Genomic DNA, 19,796 nt, shown 5'->3' with positions numbered 1-19,796 from the left:
ATCCACTAAATTAAACCGCTGTAAAAATGTATCAGATAATTTTTTTTCTTCTAATTTTTTTGCATAAATCTATTAATCAACCTCAGTCCTGATCAAAACTAACAAATGTTTTTTAAAAATCTAAAATTTTAACTCTTTAATTGCCAAGTTCATAAATGATGTCACTGATTTCGGGGAAAAAACAAACAAACAAAATGACCTATTTTCAATATAAAAAGTAATTGTGGCTGGATATTTTTATTTTTTTTACCTTTTATCACAGTCTTGGGCATGATTAGGAAATACATTGGCTTTGATGCATTGTTAGTTTTTGTGCAGCATTAGATTTTATTTTTTTCCCCCTCATTTATTGTTGGTGGCTGTTTTTGCCCCATTGACTTCCATTATAATGACTTTTCTTATTGCAAAGCCATGACACCATAAAATCATGCTTTCTTGATGGTTGGTGGTTGTCCCTGTTGGGGAGAGGTAAAATTTTTTTTTTTTATGGTTGATGACTAGGTGGGACCATTAACCCTTTAGGTTAAAAAAAGCTTACACACAGATACACAGACACACACACAGACACACACACACAGACACACACACACACACACACAGAATATAATATGCTGTTATACTCCATATAGCTCCATATACAAGTCAGAAACAAAGCTTTTTTTTAACCTAAAGGGTTAATGGTCCCACCTACAGAGTTCAGTTCCAACCCTGATTAAACAAATCTGTCTGTAACTATCAGGTGTTCGTTCAGGTGTGTTTGATCAGGAGCAGGTGGAGCTCCCCTGTTGTAGATTAGCATTAAGGCCCTTAGGCTGTTACTAAATAACAGAATTTCAAACAAGAACAAAGAACACAAGCTATTCACACATTTGACAGATACTTTTATCCAAAGCAACTTCCATTGCATCCCAGGTATGTATTTTACCACTTCATGCACCCTATGGGAATTGAACCCACCACACGCATGTAATTCAGCATTATTTGTGGCATAATGGAATAGATGTAATGCATGTTTGCAGGCTCACAGTGGGATGTTGTAGGACACTCTCTGGGCTTTGATGAAATCTTTTAGTTGGTGTTGAGCAATGACGTGCCAGCTAACTCCGTTATTGACGCTGTACTGGAGAAGCACGGCCCGGTCGACCGTATCCGCCTGATCCAGTGCAGCGTTACAGCTGTCCGTTTGCGACACGCTGCCTATCTGCAGCACGAACATGATCTTACTGGAGGAGACAGATGTTGAGAGGATGGTGACTGATTGCATTAATGAATCAAATAAGCAATAAAGTAAAGGATGTCTTGAACAGTGTTCTTGCTTCACCTAGCACGGGTCAGATCCAGAGGTCTAGTGATGGCTTGTCTGATCTTGCAGCCGTTGAAGTACAGCGAGTCCCCGTGAGCGTGAGGAGAGAGCTGACCACATCCGCTGCCCACACCACCGCCCTGAATCAGACTCCAGCTCTCCTGAGACACTGAACCAGACTCAAAGTTATCCTTTATCGAGCTGGGCAGTTCACTGCTGGACAAAGAGCAGTCATCACCTGAGAAAGACAAAACCTGTTCCTGTTTGTTCTGTTGTAAACTTCACAGAATCCCAGAGTTATAGAGAACTGATGCCCACCGTGATAGCCTTCGTCACAGATGCAGATGGGTCCGCTGGTACAGTAGCCGTGACCGCTGCACAGTCCAGGACACGCTTCCCCGATGTACACGTGATCCACGGCCCAGCTGTAGCGCTCGCCAGGGGCTTCGTGCTGGATCCAGCGAAACTGTGTCGCACTGAACACATGAAGAAGAGCCCGATATTAACAGACATGTGCATTAATGCTTCTATACCTGAGACCAGCTTATGTGTAAGTCCTTTTAACAGCTAACAGAGCTCCTACACTTTTACATTTAAAATTTCATCCTTTTCCACACACACATTTCTAAACCTCTCACTAGATCTTTGGATCATATTTAACATTAATAGTTCATACAGCACTGTTTTCAGCTTTATATGTGGTATATAGAAGTCATCTGTTAATATTCTTCATATAGTTTTTTCATTGATGTGTGCATCGTCCCATTTGCCAAGTTCAAGGGACTATAAAAAAAAAAAAACAGTATTAGAAAAGCTTCCGGAGTTAGTGCATACTCTGTGGTCCAGACACCACACTGGAAAATGTGCTGATGACCCAATAGATGACTCAGTGTGCATCGTCCTGTCTCAGTGTCCAAGCTCGGTCCTGGAGGGCCAGTGTCCTGCAGAGTTTAGCTCCAACTTGCCTCTAAACACCTGCCTGGACATTTCAAGTATACCTAGCAAGAGCTTGATTAGCTGGTTCAGGTGTGTTTAATTAGGGTTAGAGCTCAACTGTGCAGGACATGGCCATCCTGGACTGAGTTTGGTGACCGCTGTCCTATATGCCAAGTTTAATGTTTCTTGTGCACACATACAATTCTGTATTATTTTGCAAATGTCCTTGAGGCTTTGTCAAAAAAGAAAAAAGAAAAAAACAATCGTGAGAAGAAACCCAAAATGAATTTTTTTTTGCCTGGAAATGCTAATAATCCATACCTGGAAATTACGTAAATCAAATTCCATATTTTTTCAAACTGCAACCCTGAACTACAAGCAGCAAATGAATAGAGAGCAAGCCTAAAAGCCTTTTTTTTAAAGAATAGAATTAGAATAGTGAGTGTTAAAGTTAGAGGGTCAAATAAAGATGGAAGAGATGTGTTTTAAGCCGATTCTTGAAGATGGCTAAGCACTCAGCTGCTCGGATTGAGTTGGGGAGTTCATTCCACCAGAAGGAACATTTAATTTAAAAGTCCGTAAAAGTGACTTTGTGCTTCTTTGGGATGAACAATCAAGCGACGTTCACTTGCAGAACACAAGCTTCTAGAGGCACATAAGTCTGAAGTAATGAATTTAGGTAAATGGGTGCAGAGCCAGTGGTAGTTTTGTAGGCAAACATCAATGCCTTGAATTTTATGCGAGCAGCTATTGAACTAGATTAAGTGCATTAAATGGAAGAATTTAACTTTTTTTTGAGAGTATTGTAATAATAAATGTATTGTGGTCTTCATATCATGATATCACTGTACCGTGAGATTTTGATATCGTTACATCCCTATAATGCAATCTCTCAAAAAGACCATTGAAGGGATCATTTAGGGACCCTATGAGCCGTACCCAGAGGACACGTGGTCAGGAAGCTGAATGGTGACTCTGGTCCACACTGAACTGTTGACAGGACTGTAGATCGTGGACTCGTGGAACTGGAAAGGTGAGCATCCCACATTGTTGGCAGAAGAAGGGAGACAGGCGGACTGGACTAACTGCCACACGTCTGACCTGTGGAGGAAAAGAACTTCATTACTAGACAACATATTACCACTTCCTTTCTTTTTCTACTGGCCTTTCTCTTTCTTAGAAGATAACTGCCATTAACACTGGGCTTTGACAATAGATCAGGGTATCCAACCCTGCGCCTTCAGGGCCACTGTCCTGCAGAGCTCAGATCTAACTCCAATTAAACACACCTAAACCAACTTCTGCAGGATTAACAGAATCTCCCAGCTAATTAAAGCTAAGCTCTGCAGGACCAGGATTGGACAAACATGTGATAGATAAAGTTACAGGCATACAGATAATCTTGCAAAGATGAAGGAGTGACGGAGGGTACACATGCACATCTGTCACCTGCACTCACCTGGCATCCTTCCTGTACTGTAAAAGCACTGAGTGACGGTCATCACATCGGTCTGCCTCACAGCCAACCACAATCTAAAGTGGACAAAGACCAGAGTCACTGTATATCTGTGTGTTTCTGTGTGAAAACTGAATGATCTCAAACAGGGGAGGTTATAGGGTGAGTAGATATCCGTGGCTTAACCCAGAGACATCCATATGTGTCTGAAGTGAATACATGGGATAAGCCTATAAACCTAAGTATAATTAAACATATAGAGCTCCGTTCACTTATTTTTGGCACACGTACATGCATTTACACTGAACATAAAGTTGCATAATTTTTTTTATGCAATCAATGTTTTAACTATAGAAAGTGGAATATAGAAATATGAAATGAAACAAAACAAAAAAAATAGTATGATACTTTTAAATATGAAGCTATAATTGCCAGTAGGTGGCAGCAAACCACAGTCTTAAGTGAGTCTCTGAGTCATTTATTCAATCAATTCTTTTAAAAGAGCTGATTCATCTCACATGCTATTTAGGATGGATACTATGAACATTTGCACGCAAAGTAAGAAACCGTTTTTATGAACAAATCAGTGAATCATTGAGTAAACCGATTTGTTAAATTCATGAAGCTAAATTCATTCAATAATAAACACCACTTTCTGTTGTTTGCAATCATTTTTGATAGCAAAATAGAGCAAAAAAGGCAATATTTTCTCTACAATTTAAGCCACTTATTATTTGTTGCCTTAACACAAAGAAAATTCTGCCACTAACCATGCATGCCGAACACATCATTCATATAATTGATCGAAACCTGTGTGTGTCCATGGAAGACTGTATATAATCTATATTTGTTGCTTAACAGTGACAACGCTCAGTAAAAAATAACACATTTTTTAGATTGGTATTATAGCGTTATAGCCTACACTGTTACAGATACTTGAAACAGCTGCTGTAACTTTTTATCAATGGTTGGCCAGTTCACATGTCTCGAGCATTTCTTGATGGGAGTGAATGAGAGAATGTAGAGAACATCTGCGGTTCTAATAGAAATGATTTTAATTCACATGAAAATTCAGTGATGATGCATACAGTGCTTGGGAATAAAACATTCAGGGCTTCAATCTCAAACATCTTGTGCTCAAACCTTGAACTGTAAGATGTATCCAGGTTGAACAATGAGTTCACGGGTGGCCAGGATATTGTGCGACCCGCCTTGGTTCTTGTTGGGCCAGTACAAGTGGAACGATGGGTTTCCGCAGAAGCCAGCCGTACGGACAGCATTGGGATAGAAGCTCCAACTCTCTTCGTGAGAGACGCCCTCTGGAGGAAGGAGAACATTAGTGCAGCTCTATTAAATGGACAGTAGCTCATAGGGATGTGACAATAGCAAAATCTACAATATTTTTGTTCATTTAAAAAGAAAAGAAAAAAGACAAATAAAGAATTGGGAATTTAAGAGCGCTTTGCCTTGAAACACACAGAGAAAACTGACTTGATCGAGCAAGTTAGCCATATTGGGCTTTCTGTTATAGGGTGTTCGACAGATAATGTGCCAAAGCATAATGGCCCAAAACAAATATATTTTAAAACCTTTTATTTTGCCCGGAAGACCATTTAAAATCGTCATGTGACCTTGATAATATTAAGACAGTTTTGCTATTGCGATATTGATAATATTATTACATCCCAACCAGCTCAAGAAAATCTATGTTTTTTTCATGATTCCAGGATCATGTTTCACAGCTGCAGACTTCAGGATATGGCAGTGCCACTGATAGTGGAGTAACCCGTGACTCACCATCATCAAAGGTGTCCAGGAGGGTGCTGGGGTTGATGTCAGAGCCTCCCACGAGGATGTTGTCTAAAGCCCACTGAGCGCGCTCTGCACTCGACCGGACCAGGCCCGACAGCAGTGAGAACGGCTGCCACCATCGCAGACGGGTGGCGTTGGTCAGTGCTTTCTCCGGCAGGACGATGTAATCTCTCCTCACAGACACGTATTTCAGATAGTCCATCTCATGAAGCAACGTCCAAGACACACCTTATAGAGAACAACTCAATCAATTTATATGACTTGTGCATTCATAAAAGGAAATGATTTTGCATTTGTGTTATTAATTAAGAAACATACCTCCATCGATAGAATAGTCCAATAACACACCCTCTTTGCGACAATTTGGACGATGACACAGAGTAACATTCTCCTCGCTGCCGATTTTAGCCCAATACTCCACAAACCTGAATGGCACCACAAGCACGTTATTAATATGAAGGTACACACAGATTTGGGCAGCATTAAGAATTACATTTAATTAGAATAGGGTTTTCCATTTCAGTTATTTCTCCTAAATGATAACTGATGCTCTTTAGATGATTATTAACCATTAACCAACAATTTAAATTAGAATTTATTTAAATTAGAAAGGATACGTGTCTGTGACCAGTTAAAAATACCAACATTTGACTTCCAGGGATTCATTTTACATTTGCAAAAAGCAGCAAACAACAGAACAAGAGAATTCACATGGTCACAGCGCTTCTTAAAGTGGAGAAAAACATAAACTTGGCTATATATATATATATATATATATATATATATATATATATATATATATATATATATATATATATATATATATTTTTTTTTTTTTACTTAAATAATGAATTATCAAAACAAAATAAAAAAAACTAGTAGTCTAGTATGTTTCAGGTTAATTTTGGTGCTGCGTGAAAGGAAACTAAGACAACAGAAAACAGCATTCTATTTTTCTTTATTTTATAAAAGCACAAATATTTGTTTTTAGTGTGAACAAACACAAATAAAAGGAAACCTTTTACATTTTGGATTATCTGTATGACTAGGAGTAGGCCTAGTTGTTTCCATTGTTGGAAGGAAAACACTCAGTTAAGCTTTGCTAACTTGAAATGCATCCCTTTCATTGTTCACTGTCACTGCTCAGTTTAAATATATCATAAAATCTTTGCTGTTAAGCGTGATCACTGGACCACTATGATATTATGCCAAACGTATTTTGTTTTACGTGGATATTGTAACTCGAGTGAAGTAAACAACTAAGTTTACATAATATCCTAAATAATATTTTGATATTCAGATTCATAGTAAATATGGAAACATTTGGTTTGTGTCAAATAAGAGACCCTTCAATGGTTTTGGTTTAGTCTTAGCCTAAATTAATTTGTTTTGGCTTGTGCTTCTTATGATTTTAATTCTTGTTATTTTTTGAATACTGTTAAATTGAAAGGATTTGTTGTGGTGTGAGGGGAACTTACATATCCTAGCTATCTTAATGTTTGTAAACATTTCATGCTTCATTTCATGTTTCATTTCATTAGGGAGATTTCTGAATAAAATAATAAAATGAGACTCCCGTTGACCTTCCAGAGTCAAGTCAAGTTCCCGTTGACCCCCCAGATTCGAGTCAGGTTCCTGTTGGCCCTCCAGAGTCAGGTCAAGTCACCGTTGACCCTCCAGAGTCAGGTCAAGTCATGACACGAATGAGTTAAATTAGACCTCACGAGTCAAGTCAAGTCACTGGTGATCTTCAAGGATAGAGTCAAGACACCGGTGTTCTTCATGGGCAAAGTCAAGTCACCAATGATCTTCATGAGCAGAGTCAGGTCACCAATGATCCTCATGAGCAGAGTCAAGTCAGTAATGATCTTCCTGAATCCAGTCTAAACTCTGTGGAACTACCAGAGCTTCTCCACATCTCAGCCGAACTCTCTGAGCGCTCAACTGATCCTGTCATGTCCACGGAGGCCACCCTTAACTTGTTCATGTTCTTTGTTTCAGACTTGCCTATCCAGACTTGCTGTCATGTATCATCGATCCCACTTTGGTGGTCCTCGGTGCCGCCCTGGTGGGCTTCTGTCTTGACTGCACTGATGTGGTGGTCTTCAGCGCCACCCTGACGGGCTTCTGTCTTGACTGCACTGATGTGGTGGTCTTCTGCACCGCCCTGGTGGGCTTCTGTCTTGACTGCACTGATGTGGTGGTCTTCAGCGCCACCCTGACGGGCTTCGGTCTCGACCGCACTGATGTGGTGGTCCTCTGCGCTGCCCTGGTGGGCTTCTGTCTCGACCACACGGTTGTGGTGGTCTTCTGCGCTGCCCTGGTGGGCTCTTGTTTCGACCGCGCGTATGTGGTGTTCTTCTGCGCTGCCCTGGTGGGTTTCTGACTCAACCGCATGGCTCCAATTCCACCTTGCTCCACTCTGGATTCCTGCCCTGTCGGTTCGGCCCTGGGCCACTGAACTCTCTGTTCTCCCCTGGACTTGTGTTTTGTTGTTGTTGTTTTTGTTTTTTGGCACTTCCTGTCTCTGTTACCCTCTATTACCAGGCCCTGCGTCCCTCCCCCTGGTCCTCCACCGGTCCACCTCCCTCCTGGTCTCCTTGTTTTTGTTTTTTGTACTTGTCTCTGTTTCCCCATTTTACCTGGCCCTCCGTCCCTCCCCCTGGTTCTCCGCCGCTCCACATCCCTCCTGGTCTCTCTGTTCCTTGGTCTCTTCTTGAGTTCGGGTGGAGCATCTGGTAGCTGCTCGGTGGAGGAGGGGGTAATGCCACGCTGTCTGGTCTCTGTTTCCCTGGGTGTCCGCTAGTGGTCTCACTTCCCCATAGGCACCTCACTGTAGGCACTACAATTCCCACTAGCCTTATCCCTTCATCACAGTAATTGTACTCCTGTTAATTGCACTCAGGTGTCTTCACTTGTTAGTCATTTTCCTCCCTATATTAACCAGTCCTTTTATCGACATGGAGTCCTTACTTTCCATCACCTGGTTTCCTATTGTTCCTAGTTTTCGAGTTCCTGTTCCTGATCCTGTTTGTTTGTTTGTTTGTTTGTTTGTTTCTGTTTGGACTGATGTTTGGTTATGACCCTGGCTTGTTTTAACTTTGATTTTGGATTGCCCGATAAATCTCACACTGTGACTGGATCTCTTGTCTCCTGTTTATCCGTACCTGACAAATGCAACATCCTCTTTCTTCTGGTTAAATCCTTACCTAATACAGCACTTAATAAATAATTTGTCAAAAGAACGTGTTCCTGTCTAACCAAAACAAACCTTGAAACGTGTTCTGGGAACATTGTTTTACCCAGACTAACAATAACATCAGTTGAGGTGCTCAGCTACATTAAGAGTCCTACAGAATAAAGGTGCGGTCACACTGCATTCTCATTCCATTGACTTCCATTCATACGCATACGAATGCATAAGACCAGAAACACACTTTGCGAAATGTTTTGGATTTTGTTGCATTCCAAACTTCAAAAGCTTGAGACACTGTGTTTCCAACAGTGGATCGATGCATGACCTCGTAACTCAATTAAAAGAACATAAATTTAAAACTGCAGCACTGTAGGAAAGGGTAGTAGATTGTATATTTTTACATTTTAGATGTATTATAATTTATGTTGAATTTAAAAAAAGTTTTTTAAAAGATGTCATTTCATGACCGTTGCAGCATGCTCAAAGTCTAGTGTGACCACAGTTTAAAGGCTGTGAAGGTTTTATTAGAAACAGAACTAAGAAAGGAAAATGCTCAGTGTAGTTACTTTGCCCCACGCAGGTCCAGATCACTGGTGACCACCTGTCTGGCCTCTACACCATTGAAGTACAGAGCGGTTCCCTCCACCAGCACCCTGCAGTCAGTGCAGGGATATCCACCCTCCAGCAGCTGCCACTGCGGCCCGTGGGCCCCGTCCCAGTCAAAGCGCTCCTTCAGCGATGCCTGCTGGGGACACAAGGAAAGCCTGATGTTTGCCAAGCTGGCATTCACTTGTTTGTAGTGTTGTCAAAAGTACAGACTGCGATCCCATTCAGTACTGAAGTTTTTAAAAAAACTTCCATTTCCCGCTAAGATTTGAGCACTGACTGGTCATTGTGTTCACACGCTCAAGAAATACAACCCGATTCGAAAAAAGTTGGGACACTGTACAAACTGTTTATAAAAACAGAATGCAATGATGTGGAAGTTTCAAATTTCATTATTTTATTCAGAATACAACATAGAGGACATATTAAATGTTTAAACTGGGAAAATGTATAATTATTAGGGAAAGTTGATTTTAAATTTCATGACATCAACATATCACAGAAAAGTTGGGACAAGGCCATGTTTCCCACTGTGTGGCATCCCCTCTTCTTTTTATAACAGTCTGCAAACATCTGGGGACTGAGGAGACAAGTTGCTCAAGTTTAGGGATAGGAATGTTGTCCCATTCTTGTCTAATACAGGCTTCTAGTTGCTCAACTGTCTTAGGTCTTCTTTGTCACATCTTCCTCTTTATGATGCACCAAATGTTTTCTATGGGTGAAAAATTTTGACTGCAGGCTGGCCATTTCAGTACCCGAATCCTTCTTCTACACAGTCATGATGTTGTAATTGATGCAGTATGTGGTCTGACATTGTCATGTTGGAAAATGCAAGGTCTTCCCTGAAAGAGACGACGTCTGGATGGGATCATATGTTGTTCTAGAACTTGGATATATCTTTCAGCATTGATGGTGTCTTTCCAGTAAGCTGCCCATGCAGCTTACTGGAGCTGCATGGGCTGCCATGGTTTTCCGGCCTTGACCCTTACACACACAGATTGTTCCAGATTCTCTGAATCTTTGGATAATATCATGCACTGTAGATGATGATAACTTCAAACTCTTTGCAATGTTTCTCTTACAAACTCCTTTCTGATATTTCTCCACTATTTTTTGCTGCAGCATTGGGGGAATTGGTGATCCTCTGCCCATCTTGACTTCTGAGAGACACTTTCACTCTTAGAGGCTCTTTTTATACCCAATCATGTTCCCAATTGACCTAATAAGTTGCAAATTGGTCCTCCAGCTGTTCCTTATATGTATATTTAACTCTTCCGGCCTCTTATTGCTACCAATAAGAACACCTTTTTTGGAATGTGTAGTTCTCATGAAATCCAAAATGAGCCAATATTTGGCACGATATTTCAAAATGTCTCACGTTCAACATTTGATGTGTTATCTATATTCTATTGTGAATAAAATATACGTTTATGAGATTTGTACATTATTCCATTCCTTTTTTACTTACAATTTTTACAGTGTCCCAACTTTTTTGGAATCAGGTTTGTACATCTTTGATTGGCTACAATTAGTATGTTTACATGTAAAACAATAGAATTGATCAGATTTAAGCACTCTTATTACATTTATCTGACGCTTTTATTAAAAGCGACTTACAATTGCTATATATGTCAGAGGTCACACGCCTCTGGAGCAACTAGGGGTTAAGTGTCTTGCTCAGGGACACATTGGTGTCTCACAGTGGATTTGAACCCGGGTCTCTCACACCAAAGGCATGTGTCTTATCAACTGTGATAACACCAACCCGGTGATATATGGTGATTAAGAATCTACAATGTAATCAGAGATTTTTGATTACCTCAATCCAGCTCAAATCTTAGCATTTTTAAGACTTTAGTACCCCAGTCTGAACTTTTGAGAACACTACACATCTGGGTTCTGGTGTACCTTCAGCGTGGTGCTGGCGTAGCAGTTGGGCCCAGTGAAGCCCGGGTCACACAGGCAGTGCTGGTCCAGACAGTCTCCATGACCTCCACAGTGGTTTTCACAAGCAGGTCCGATGTAGAAGTTCTCCACTGCCCAATGTGTGTCTGAGTGCCTCTGATAGAAGCGGAAGCGCACCGTTCTGTGAACAACAACAGAATTTCCATCACTAACCTGAAGATAATAGAGAACTCTCTCCCCTACATGTGTGCTAGCAAAAATGACTTTTCATAGTAAATAAAATGCAGAATAGACACACTGACTCGCTGAAATGTGACCCTGGACTACAAATAATAACCAGTCATAATGGTCAAGTTCTGGGATTTGAAATTTATACATCATCAAAGCTGAATAAATGATCTCTCCATTGATGTGGTGATAATCTGCAGATCTCTCTGCTGACATGATAAATATGAGAAAACACAGTTTTTGTTTCTCATTGAGAAATGACTCTAGCACTGGAAAAACTGATTTCAGCTTCATGTACAAAGCAGTGTCTGTGATGTCTCACGTGTCTGCGAGACCGTCAGGAAGAGGATAAACCGCTCGCTTCCAGCCATCGGCCGGGAAGAACACAGACGGCTGTGACACCAGTCCGGCACAGCGAGGATCTGCAGGTAAACACTGAGGCACCAGGTACTTCCAGGTCACACCGAAGTTCACGGAGTACTGAACATGAACCTGTCTCTCTGCAGGCTTCTCTGGCACACTGCAGCCAACCGCAATCTGACAAACAACACACATATTTATCCATCTGCATGCACAAATAATTACAATTATGATTACAACCCGAAACAGAAACCGATGCCTAAACAAATGAGTGTTGCCCAGAACATGCATGCATCAGTGAGAGTTCACCTTGAACTGCATGACCCAGCCTTTGGCAGGAACTATGTCATGTGTAACAGCATAAACTTCCTGTCCATCAGTGTTGCCACACACCATGACACCGTCTGGAGAGCTGCAGAAACGCTTCACGGAGCAGTCTTCAGAAAACAGCCAGTGGTCGCTCACTGAAATTAAATAAATTCAGATGACTATAGAAAAGAAGGATGAGTTACAGTTACCGTGATCCTGTGCCTCTGACTGATAGAAGTTTGCACTGCACATATAGAACTAATTTAGGAAGACAAATACCCAAATAGAAATGTTATACAACACAATAGTTTGATGGCTTGGTATTAATAATATTAATAATAATAAAATAAAAATAAAACATGCATTGTACAAATAGTTTTTTGTTTATGTTTTTTGTTTTTTCCCAGCTTAAACCCATTTTTCAATGTTTAGGTACATTTTTCAGAATTCTTCACACAGTGAGCAAAACAGCATCTACAGTCAAACCAAAAATTATTCAGATACCAGATATTAATTTAGATTTTTTTTTTGTTACTAGTCGGTGCAGGACACTATAGTTCATATATATAAGTGAAGATAGCAAAATAAAGTGAACTGTGACATATTATACCCTGAAATTCTTCATATAGTGGATTTCCAATGAAATTTGGGATCAAAAAATGATTCAGATAGTTTAACCTGATCACATTTTGCTTAAGTGTTGTTCTTTAATTGCTAATTTGACCTTTTTACTTCACAGACTGAACAAAATGAAGCATTGTTTGGTAATTGTTTGAATTTGTTTTGAATAAACTGTGATACAATGCGAGAAATACTACTTTTGGTTTGACTGAATGTGGCTAAACTGTAACTATTTCCATTGATTTGGCACTAAATTCATTCGGCAAAATAATCTATCAAATTACATTGAAATATAATCTCCAGTTAAAAAAATGAAATAGTAGATGAACACCAACAGTGTTAGTATTTCAATTTCATTAACATCTGTTTACAGTGTCCTCCACTATTATTGGCACCCTTGGTAAATATGAGCAAAGGCGGCTGTGACAATAATTCTAAATGTGTATATCCTTTTTTTCTTTCGTTAAAAAAAAAAAAATCACAAAATTCGCACCTATCGTTGAAGTAAAACAATTGAAAGTGGAGACAAAATCTCATTGTAAAATAAATGCTTTTTCTAGTTCATGTTGGCCATGATTATTGCAGTCGTTTTCCCAAGATAACAGTTTTCTCCTACAATGCCTGAAGAGTTTGAAAAACACCTGCTAAGAGATAAGAGACCATTTCTTCATCCAGAATCTCTTCATATCCTTCAGATTCACAGCTTCTTCTCTTCAGATCACCATTCTCATTTTCTAAAGGGTTTAGGTCAGAGGACTGGGACGGTCATGGCAGAAGCTTCATTTTGTGCTCAGAGACCCATTTTTGTGTTGATTTTGATGTTTGTTTTGGATTATTTTCCTAATGGAAGACCAAATCATGGCCCATTATAAGATTTCTAACAGAAGATTTCTAACAGTTTCCCTGGGTGTCCACTAGTGGGCTCACTTCCCCTTAGGCACCGCACCGTAGGCACTACAATTCCCACTAGCCTTGTCCCTTAATCACAGTAATAACACTCCTGCTGTTTGCACCAGGTGCCTTCACTTATTTGTCATTGGCCTCCCTATATTTACCAGTCCTTTCCTGTTGTCTGTATGGAGTCCTTTCCTTTCGTTATCCAGTTTTCTCGTCTCCCGAGTTTCTCGCATTCTGAGTTCCTGTCCCTGTTCCTGTTCTCTTTCCTGTTCCTTCTTTGTTTGTTTGTTTGGATTGTTTCTGGTTTTGACCCTGGCTTGTTTGGACTATGATTTGGATTACCCTAAATAAACATACCTGCATTTGGATCTCTCTCTCCCTGTGTCTCACTGGGTCATGAATGTCACAGAAGGACTCCACCCGTTTAGATCCAGCGGTATGTCTTTCCATGTATACTCCCCAGCCAGTTTGGTGGAGTGGAGGGCTAAATATTTAAAATTGACCACCCTCCGCCAAGAGGGCAATGAGGTGGGTGCCATGGCACAAATGTTCTGGACCCTAGCAGATGGTCTGGGATATAATGATGCGCCCCTTAAGGACTATTTCAATACCGGGCTGGATGACCCGGTTCCCCAAATAGAAATGGTTCAGTTGGACACATTTGGGTTCTGGGAATTCGTGTGCTACTTGCAGCATCGGCTTCCGTGGGATGCCCCAGCCACTCCTGTCTCTTCCGGTGGGATGGCTGCCAGCCCAGCGCCACTGCACAAAAAGTCTGCCAGCCCAGAGTCACAACACAAGATGGCTGCCAGCCCAGCGCCACGAGGCAAGATGGACGCCAGCCCAGTGCCACAATGCAAGATGGCCACAAGCCCAGCGCCACTGCCCAAGATGGCCGCCGGCCCAGCGCCAAGGCCCAAGATGGCCGCCGATTCAGAGTCATGGCACAAGATGGCTGATTGTCCAGCACCTCTGCACAGGATGACAGCTACTTTTGACCCTCCAGAGTCGAGTCAGGTACCCACTGACCCTCCAGAGTCGAGTCAGTTTCCCGTTGACCCTCCAGAGTCAGGGCTAGTCACCGTTGACACTCTGGAGTCAAGTTCGCGGTAAAATTCATGGGCAAAGGCAAGTCACCATTGATCTTCATGAACAAATGCATGTTACCAATAATCCTCATGAGCAGAGTCAAGTCAGCACTGATCTTCTGGAATCCAGTATAAACACCATGGGGTTACCAGAGCCTCTTCTCGGCTGAACTTCCAGAGCTTGTCACTTCTCAGCCGAACTTTGAGCGCTCGACGGATCCTGTCGTGTCCACGGAGGCTACCCTTAACTTGTTCATGTTCTCTGTTTCAGACTTGCCTATTCTAATCCCATTGATCCCATTGTGGTGGTCTTCTGCGCCGCCCTGGTGGGCTTCTGTCCCTTAATTTGTAGCCTTGTCCCTTAATCACAGTAATAACACTCCTGCTTATTGCACCAGGTGCCTTCATGTGTAAAAATTGATAGCCTGAATGCACTGTAAGTCGCTTTGGATAAAAGCGTCTGCTAAATGCATAAATTAAATTTTGTATTTTTTTATTTTCACTTATTTGTCATTAGCTTCCCTACATTTACCAGTCCTTTCCTGTTGTCTGTATGGAGTCCTTTCCTTTCGTTAACCAGTTTTCTCGTCTCCCAAGTTTCTCGCATTCTGAGTTCCTGTCCCTGTCCCCGTTCCTTCTTTGTTTGTTTGTTTGGATTGTTTCTTGTTTTGACCCTGGCTTGTTTGGACTACGATTTGGATTACCCTAAATAAACATACCTGCATTTGGATCTCTCCCTGTGTCTCACTGGGTCACGAACATCACACTCCTTCCATTTTTACACAGATGATGCCCAAATCTGTCTGCCCCTGGAATCTAATAACAAGGGTTTGGATGTTCTGCTGGCGTGTCTAGCTGATGTAAAGACCTGGTTGTCCCTAAATTTTCTTCACCTTAATGAAGACAAATCTGAGATGATAGTTTTTGAAGTTGAAGTTGTTACCTCCCCTGGCTTAAATGTTGTCCACTTTTGTCTTCCTGCGTGGAACCAGTAGTGAAAAATCTGGGGGTCTTTATTGATAGTGCTACAGATTAGAACAGTAATCAAAACCAGTTTTTTTTTTCATCTCAAAGTTTTAGCTAAAGTGAAACCATTTCTTTCTTTTAAGGACTTTTAAATGGTCATTCATGCTTTTATTTCATGAGGCTTGATTACTGTAATTACCTCAACAGTCTTTATTTGCACATCAGAACTATATTATTTGGTTTTATTCTTACTTGTGATTAATGATTAAGAAAATGTGGCTTTTGTGTTCCTCATATTTATAATCCTGTGGAACAAGAATTAATGGCTGGATAATTTAATTATCCTAGTCACCCAGGTGTGCTAATTTTTTTTAAATATGAATGGGAATATACTCAAGACATAATTTACTCATAAGAATTTCTAGGGGTGCCAATAATTGTGGCCAACATGTATTGGAGATAAACATTTCCTAAATCATGAGATTTTCTCCACACTTTCAATTGATTTACTTTAATGATAGATTATAATTTTGTGAATTGTTGAATGAAAGATTAAAAGGATAACACAATGTAGATTTATTGTCACAGGCACCTTTGCTCATATTTATCAAAGGTGCCAATAATAGTCAAGGTCAAAGAAAAACGGGTGTGTGTTTATAAATCTCTGGTCCTGATGGTATCCTCCTGGAAGTAGACTGAGCTGCTGAAGTGTGTGTGTGTGTGCGTGTGTGTGTATCTGTAGATGTGATCTAGTACCAATAGTCTCCTCGTGGATGGTGGATGAGCTGCTGTGTTGTGTGTGTGTGCCGTCAGCCGGCGCTCTCTCATGACTGGGAAGTGCTGCTCCTCCAAACGTGTCTGAGATCTGAGCGTGAGCATCTGAGCCGGAGATCAGCACATTATCCAGAGCCCAGTCGCTCCGATCGGCCCCGTCATGCTGCGGCTGCCACCAGCGGATCCGGACGCCCACGGACCGCGCAGCACCGGGCAGCAGAAAATTCACAAACCTGAAACAGAAAACCTTCATAATGCACTGAACACTTCACCAGAGGACCTTTAATTCATTACATAAAAAATAAATAATAATAATTGCAACTCGTCTGTTCTAACACGGAAAATACTAGAAAAGTTCAGCCCTTCCCTAATGCTACTCTGTGCTCAGAATAAAACTCAGCATAACCCTAACTGTTTACTTTACACTATTTTGAAACACTGTGTATTGAACAGTGTAAGTAAGGACTAGTATGTCAAGCAGTACTACACTGCATTGTTGTCTCGGGACCTTATTATGTCAGGTTATGTTTAATTGAGTGAGAGGACTCCCCAGCATATCCTGGTTAGGTATGATTAGAAGCATGGCAGCTGGTTTGAGCTGGTTTAAGCTGGTCATGTGCTTGTCTTTAGCATCTAGCTCCTGCTCAGAACATTGCTGGTTTCTTCAACGGGTTCCAGTTACTTGATATCTGCAGAGAGATGCGCTGTACGCATGCAGAGCTGGATAAAGTGCATGGACCACAAGGTCGATCTGGGATTTGTAAGAATGGTTACTGGAATGGTTCAAATCAAGAAGATCAGAGTTTCTAGCAGAAAGACTCACTCAGGCTTGCTGTAATGATCGTAGAAGATCTCGGTCAGCAGGTTCCAGCTGATTCCTGCGTTCACACTGAACTCCAGCAGAACGCCCTGGTTACGGTTGCTGGGTGCGATCATACAGCCGTACATGAAGTAGAACTGGATGAATTCAGCACTGGTCAGATTCAAATCCACCGTCACCAGCTGACGAGAGCAGCTCTGGCCATTGGACAAACAACAGCAATGACACTCGCATTCATTCAAAACTACCATCGCTTATGCAAATAGAACTGTAACAATACTGTCACGTATACTGAAACATTATTACAACAGACAGGTAGGTGGACAGAAAGCTAGGCAAAGACAAACTTTGCTTTAACAAATTATTTTTCATAGATAGGCTGAATAATCTCATGACATTAAACATGGAGTTTGCTTAGAGGCAGTTGAGAGATTTCACGGTCTGATGAAAGTAAAATTGAGCTTTTGTGCCTCATTCAGTGAGAACAGCATCCCTATGGTGAAAGACAGCGGGGATGGAAAACTCATAAAGAGAGAATGAAAAATAGATGGGCCAACTATAAAAAAAGCCTTAAAGGAAAACAAGCTGCAAACCTAAGACTCCTAGGACACAAATTCAAGAAAATAAGCTCTTTGCCAAAGGTCATCCTCAGTATTAACTCTGAATACTTATGAATTTGGATATTTGATTTTTAGTTTTTGTCTATTGTTAGTAAATGGCCTTCATGATATTATGATTTCATGCAGCAATAGTGTCATTTAAGGGCTGTGCATCACTGTAAATGTGAGAAGCTCCTGGAACTGAAACAGAGACTGGAGGATGGATGGTTTTACCCCGCTGAAGTGTAGTGCTGATCCCGAGGCCACGGCTCCACAGACGCTGCTGATCTTGGCTCCGGTCAGCAGGTGCCAGTGATTGAGCGCCGGCGCTCGACTGAAACTGTCCTTGAGCTGAGTGGGCAGAGAGACCAGCGGCTCGTCACAGAGCTCACCACCCCACTCAGGGTCACATCTGAAAGACACGAGCCGTGAGGAACAGGAAAGACTTACAGCAGACATTACCTGGTGACCGTGAGAGGGACTTACACACAGGAGCTCTGTCTGCAGCGGCCGTGACCGGAGCACATCTCGGGACAGCCGTCACCGATGTACAGGTTATCCAGAGCCCACGTCTGCTGCTTATCGAATGGTGCCGGCTGAAACCAGCGGAAGCGCGTGGCCGTGGACCTGTGCGTTTGCCACAAAAAAGGAGAACAAAATACCTTCAAACCTTGGAAGACATAACACCACGTGCTGGGGAATGCTTGATTCTGACTGGTTGATGGATATCCTATTGTGAAGTTATTTTCAGCTATGAAGTAATTCCCTGTTGACCGCATTGCACATCCAAATCCCTTCGCCATATAACTCTGTTATTTCAAAGGTTATTTTCATCCTACAATAGCAAAACAACAAAAACAACCAAAGACACTGAACACAGCAAACAAATATGACCAAAAAAAAAAAAAAAAAAGATAAAAAATGACAGTTTCCATGTTTTCCCAAGTAAATGACCTTTTATTATCCATGCAAAGCACACTTTCTTTATCCTGCTCTCGCTCTCTGCAAGCACACAAACCATGTTGTCAGTCCTACCCTGTAAATTAGTTTTTCAGTAGTATACAGTTTGCAACTGAAAAGATAAATTACATTGCACAGTATGGAGTCAGTAATGTTGCTTTTCTTGAAGCAAATAAACTTACAGTTTTGCTATTAGTTGAAACGCTGCTGGCGAACACCATAGAGAGATGATACTAACTCTAAAATTTCACAATGTCGTGACATGACATACAGTCCAGTGTGGTGACCCATACTCAGAATTCGTACTCTGCATTTAACCCATCCGAAGTGCACACACACACAGTGAACACACACACACAGAGCAGTGAACACACACACACACAGAGCAGTGAACACACACACAGAGCAGTGAACACACACACACAGAGCAGTGAACACACACACACACAACAGTGAACACACACACACAGAGCAGTGAACACACACACACACAGCAGTGAACACACACACACACACACACACACACAGTGAACACACACACACACACAGTGAACACACACACACAGTGAACACACACACACAGCAGTGAACACACACACACACACACACACAGTGAACACACACACACACACAGTGAACACACACACACAGCAGTGAACACACACACACACACACACACACACACACACACAGTGAACACACACACACAGTGAACACACACACACAGTGAACACACACACACAGTGAACACACACACACACAGTGAACACACACACACAGAGCAGTGAACACACACACACAGAGCAGTGAACACACACACACACAACAGTGAACACACACACACAGAGCAGTGAACACACACACACACACAGCAGTGAACACACACACACACACACACACAGTGAACACACACACACACAGCAGTGAACACACACACACACAGCAGTGAACACACACACA

At 41.6% G+C, this 19,796-nt stretch overlaps 1 protein-coding gene across 4 annotated transcripts in view; it reads right to left on the bottom strand.

Annotated features, from left to right (window-relative positions):
- LOC113118734 (reelin) overlaps positions 1–19,796 on the bottom strand; it is a 108,926-nt gene that overhangs the window by 7,763 nt on the left and 81,367 nt on the right. For 3 of the 4 annotated variants that reach the window (XM_026288141.1, XM_026288142.1, XM_026288139.1), the window contains exons 47-62: positions 18,363–18,503; positions 18,111–18,288; positions 17,281–17,474; positions 16,440–16,690; positions 12,112–12,266; positions 11,765–11,979; positions 11,218–11,395; positions 9,270–9,445; positions 5,826–5,932; positions 5,493–5,735; positions 4,839–5,014; positions 3,699–3,772; positions 3,179–3,340; positions 1,622–1,779; positions 1,322–1,541; positions 1,026–1,223 (exon numbers count right to left, since the gene is read on the bottom strand). In XM_026288141.1, coding sequence (XP_026143926.1) covers positions 1,026–1,223; positions 1,322–1,541; positions 1,622–1,779; positions 3,179–3,340; positions 3,699–3,772; positions 4,839–5,014; positions 5,493–5,735; positions 5,826–5,932; positions 9,270–9,445; positions 11,218–11,395; positions 11,765–11,979; positions 12,112–12,266; positions 16,440–16,690; positions 17,281–17,474; positions 18,111–18,288; positions 18,363–18,503 — 2,826 coding nt within the window. Of the gene's footprint in view, positions 1–1,025; positions 1,224–1,321; positions 1,542–1,621; positions 1,780–3,178; positions 3,341–3,698; positions 3,773–4,838; positions 5,015–5,492; positions 5,736–5,825; positions 5,933–9,269; positions 9,449–11,217; positions 11,396–11,764; positions 11,980–12,111; positions 12,267–16,439; positions 16,691–17,280; positions 17,475–18,110; positions 18,289–18,362; positions 18,504–19,796 lie in introns of all 4 variants that reach the window. The other variant, XM_026288138.1, reaches the window with a different exon arrangement.

This window comes from Carassius auratus, chromosome 18 (assembly GCF_003368295.1).
Source record: "Carassius auratus strain Wakin chromosome 18, ASM336829v1, whole genome shotgun sequence".
Classification (NCBI taxonomy): Eukaryota; Metazoa; Chordata; class Actinopteri; order Cypriniformes; family Cyprinidae; genus Carassius; species Carassius auratus.
The sequence above is the reverse complement of the archived record's forward strand: the minus strand, read 5'-3'. Positions and strand labels throughout refer to the sequence as shown.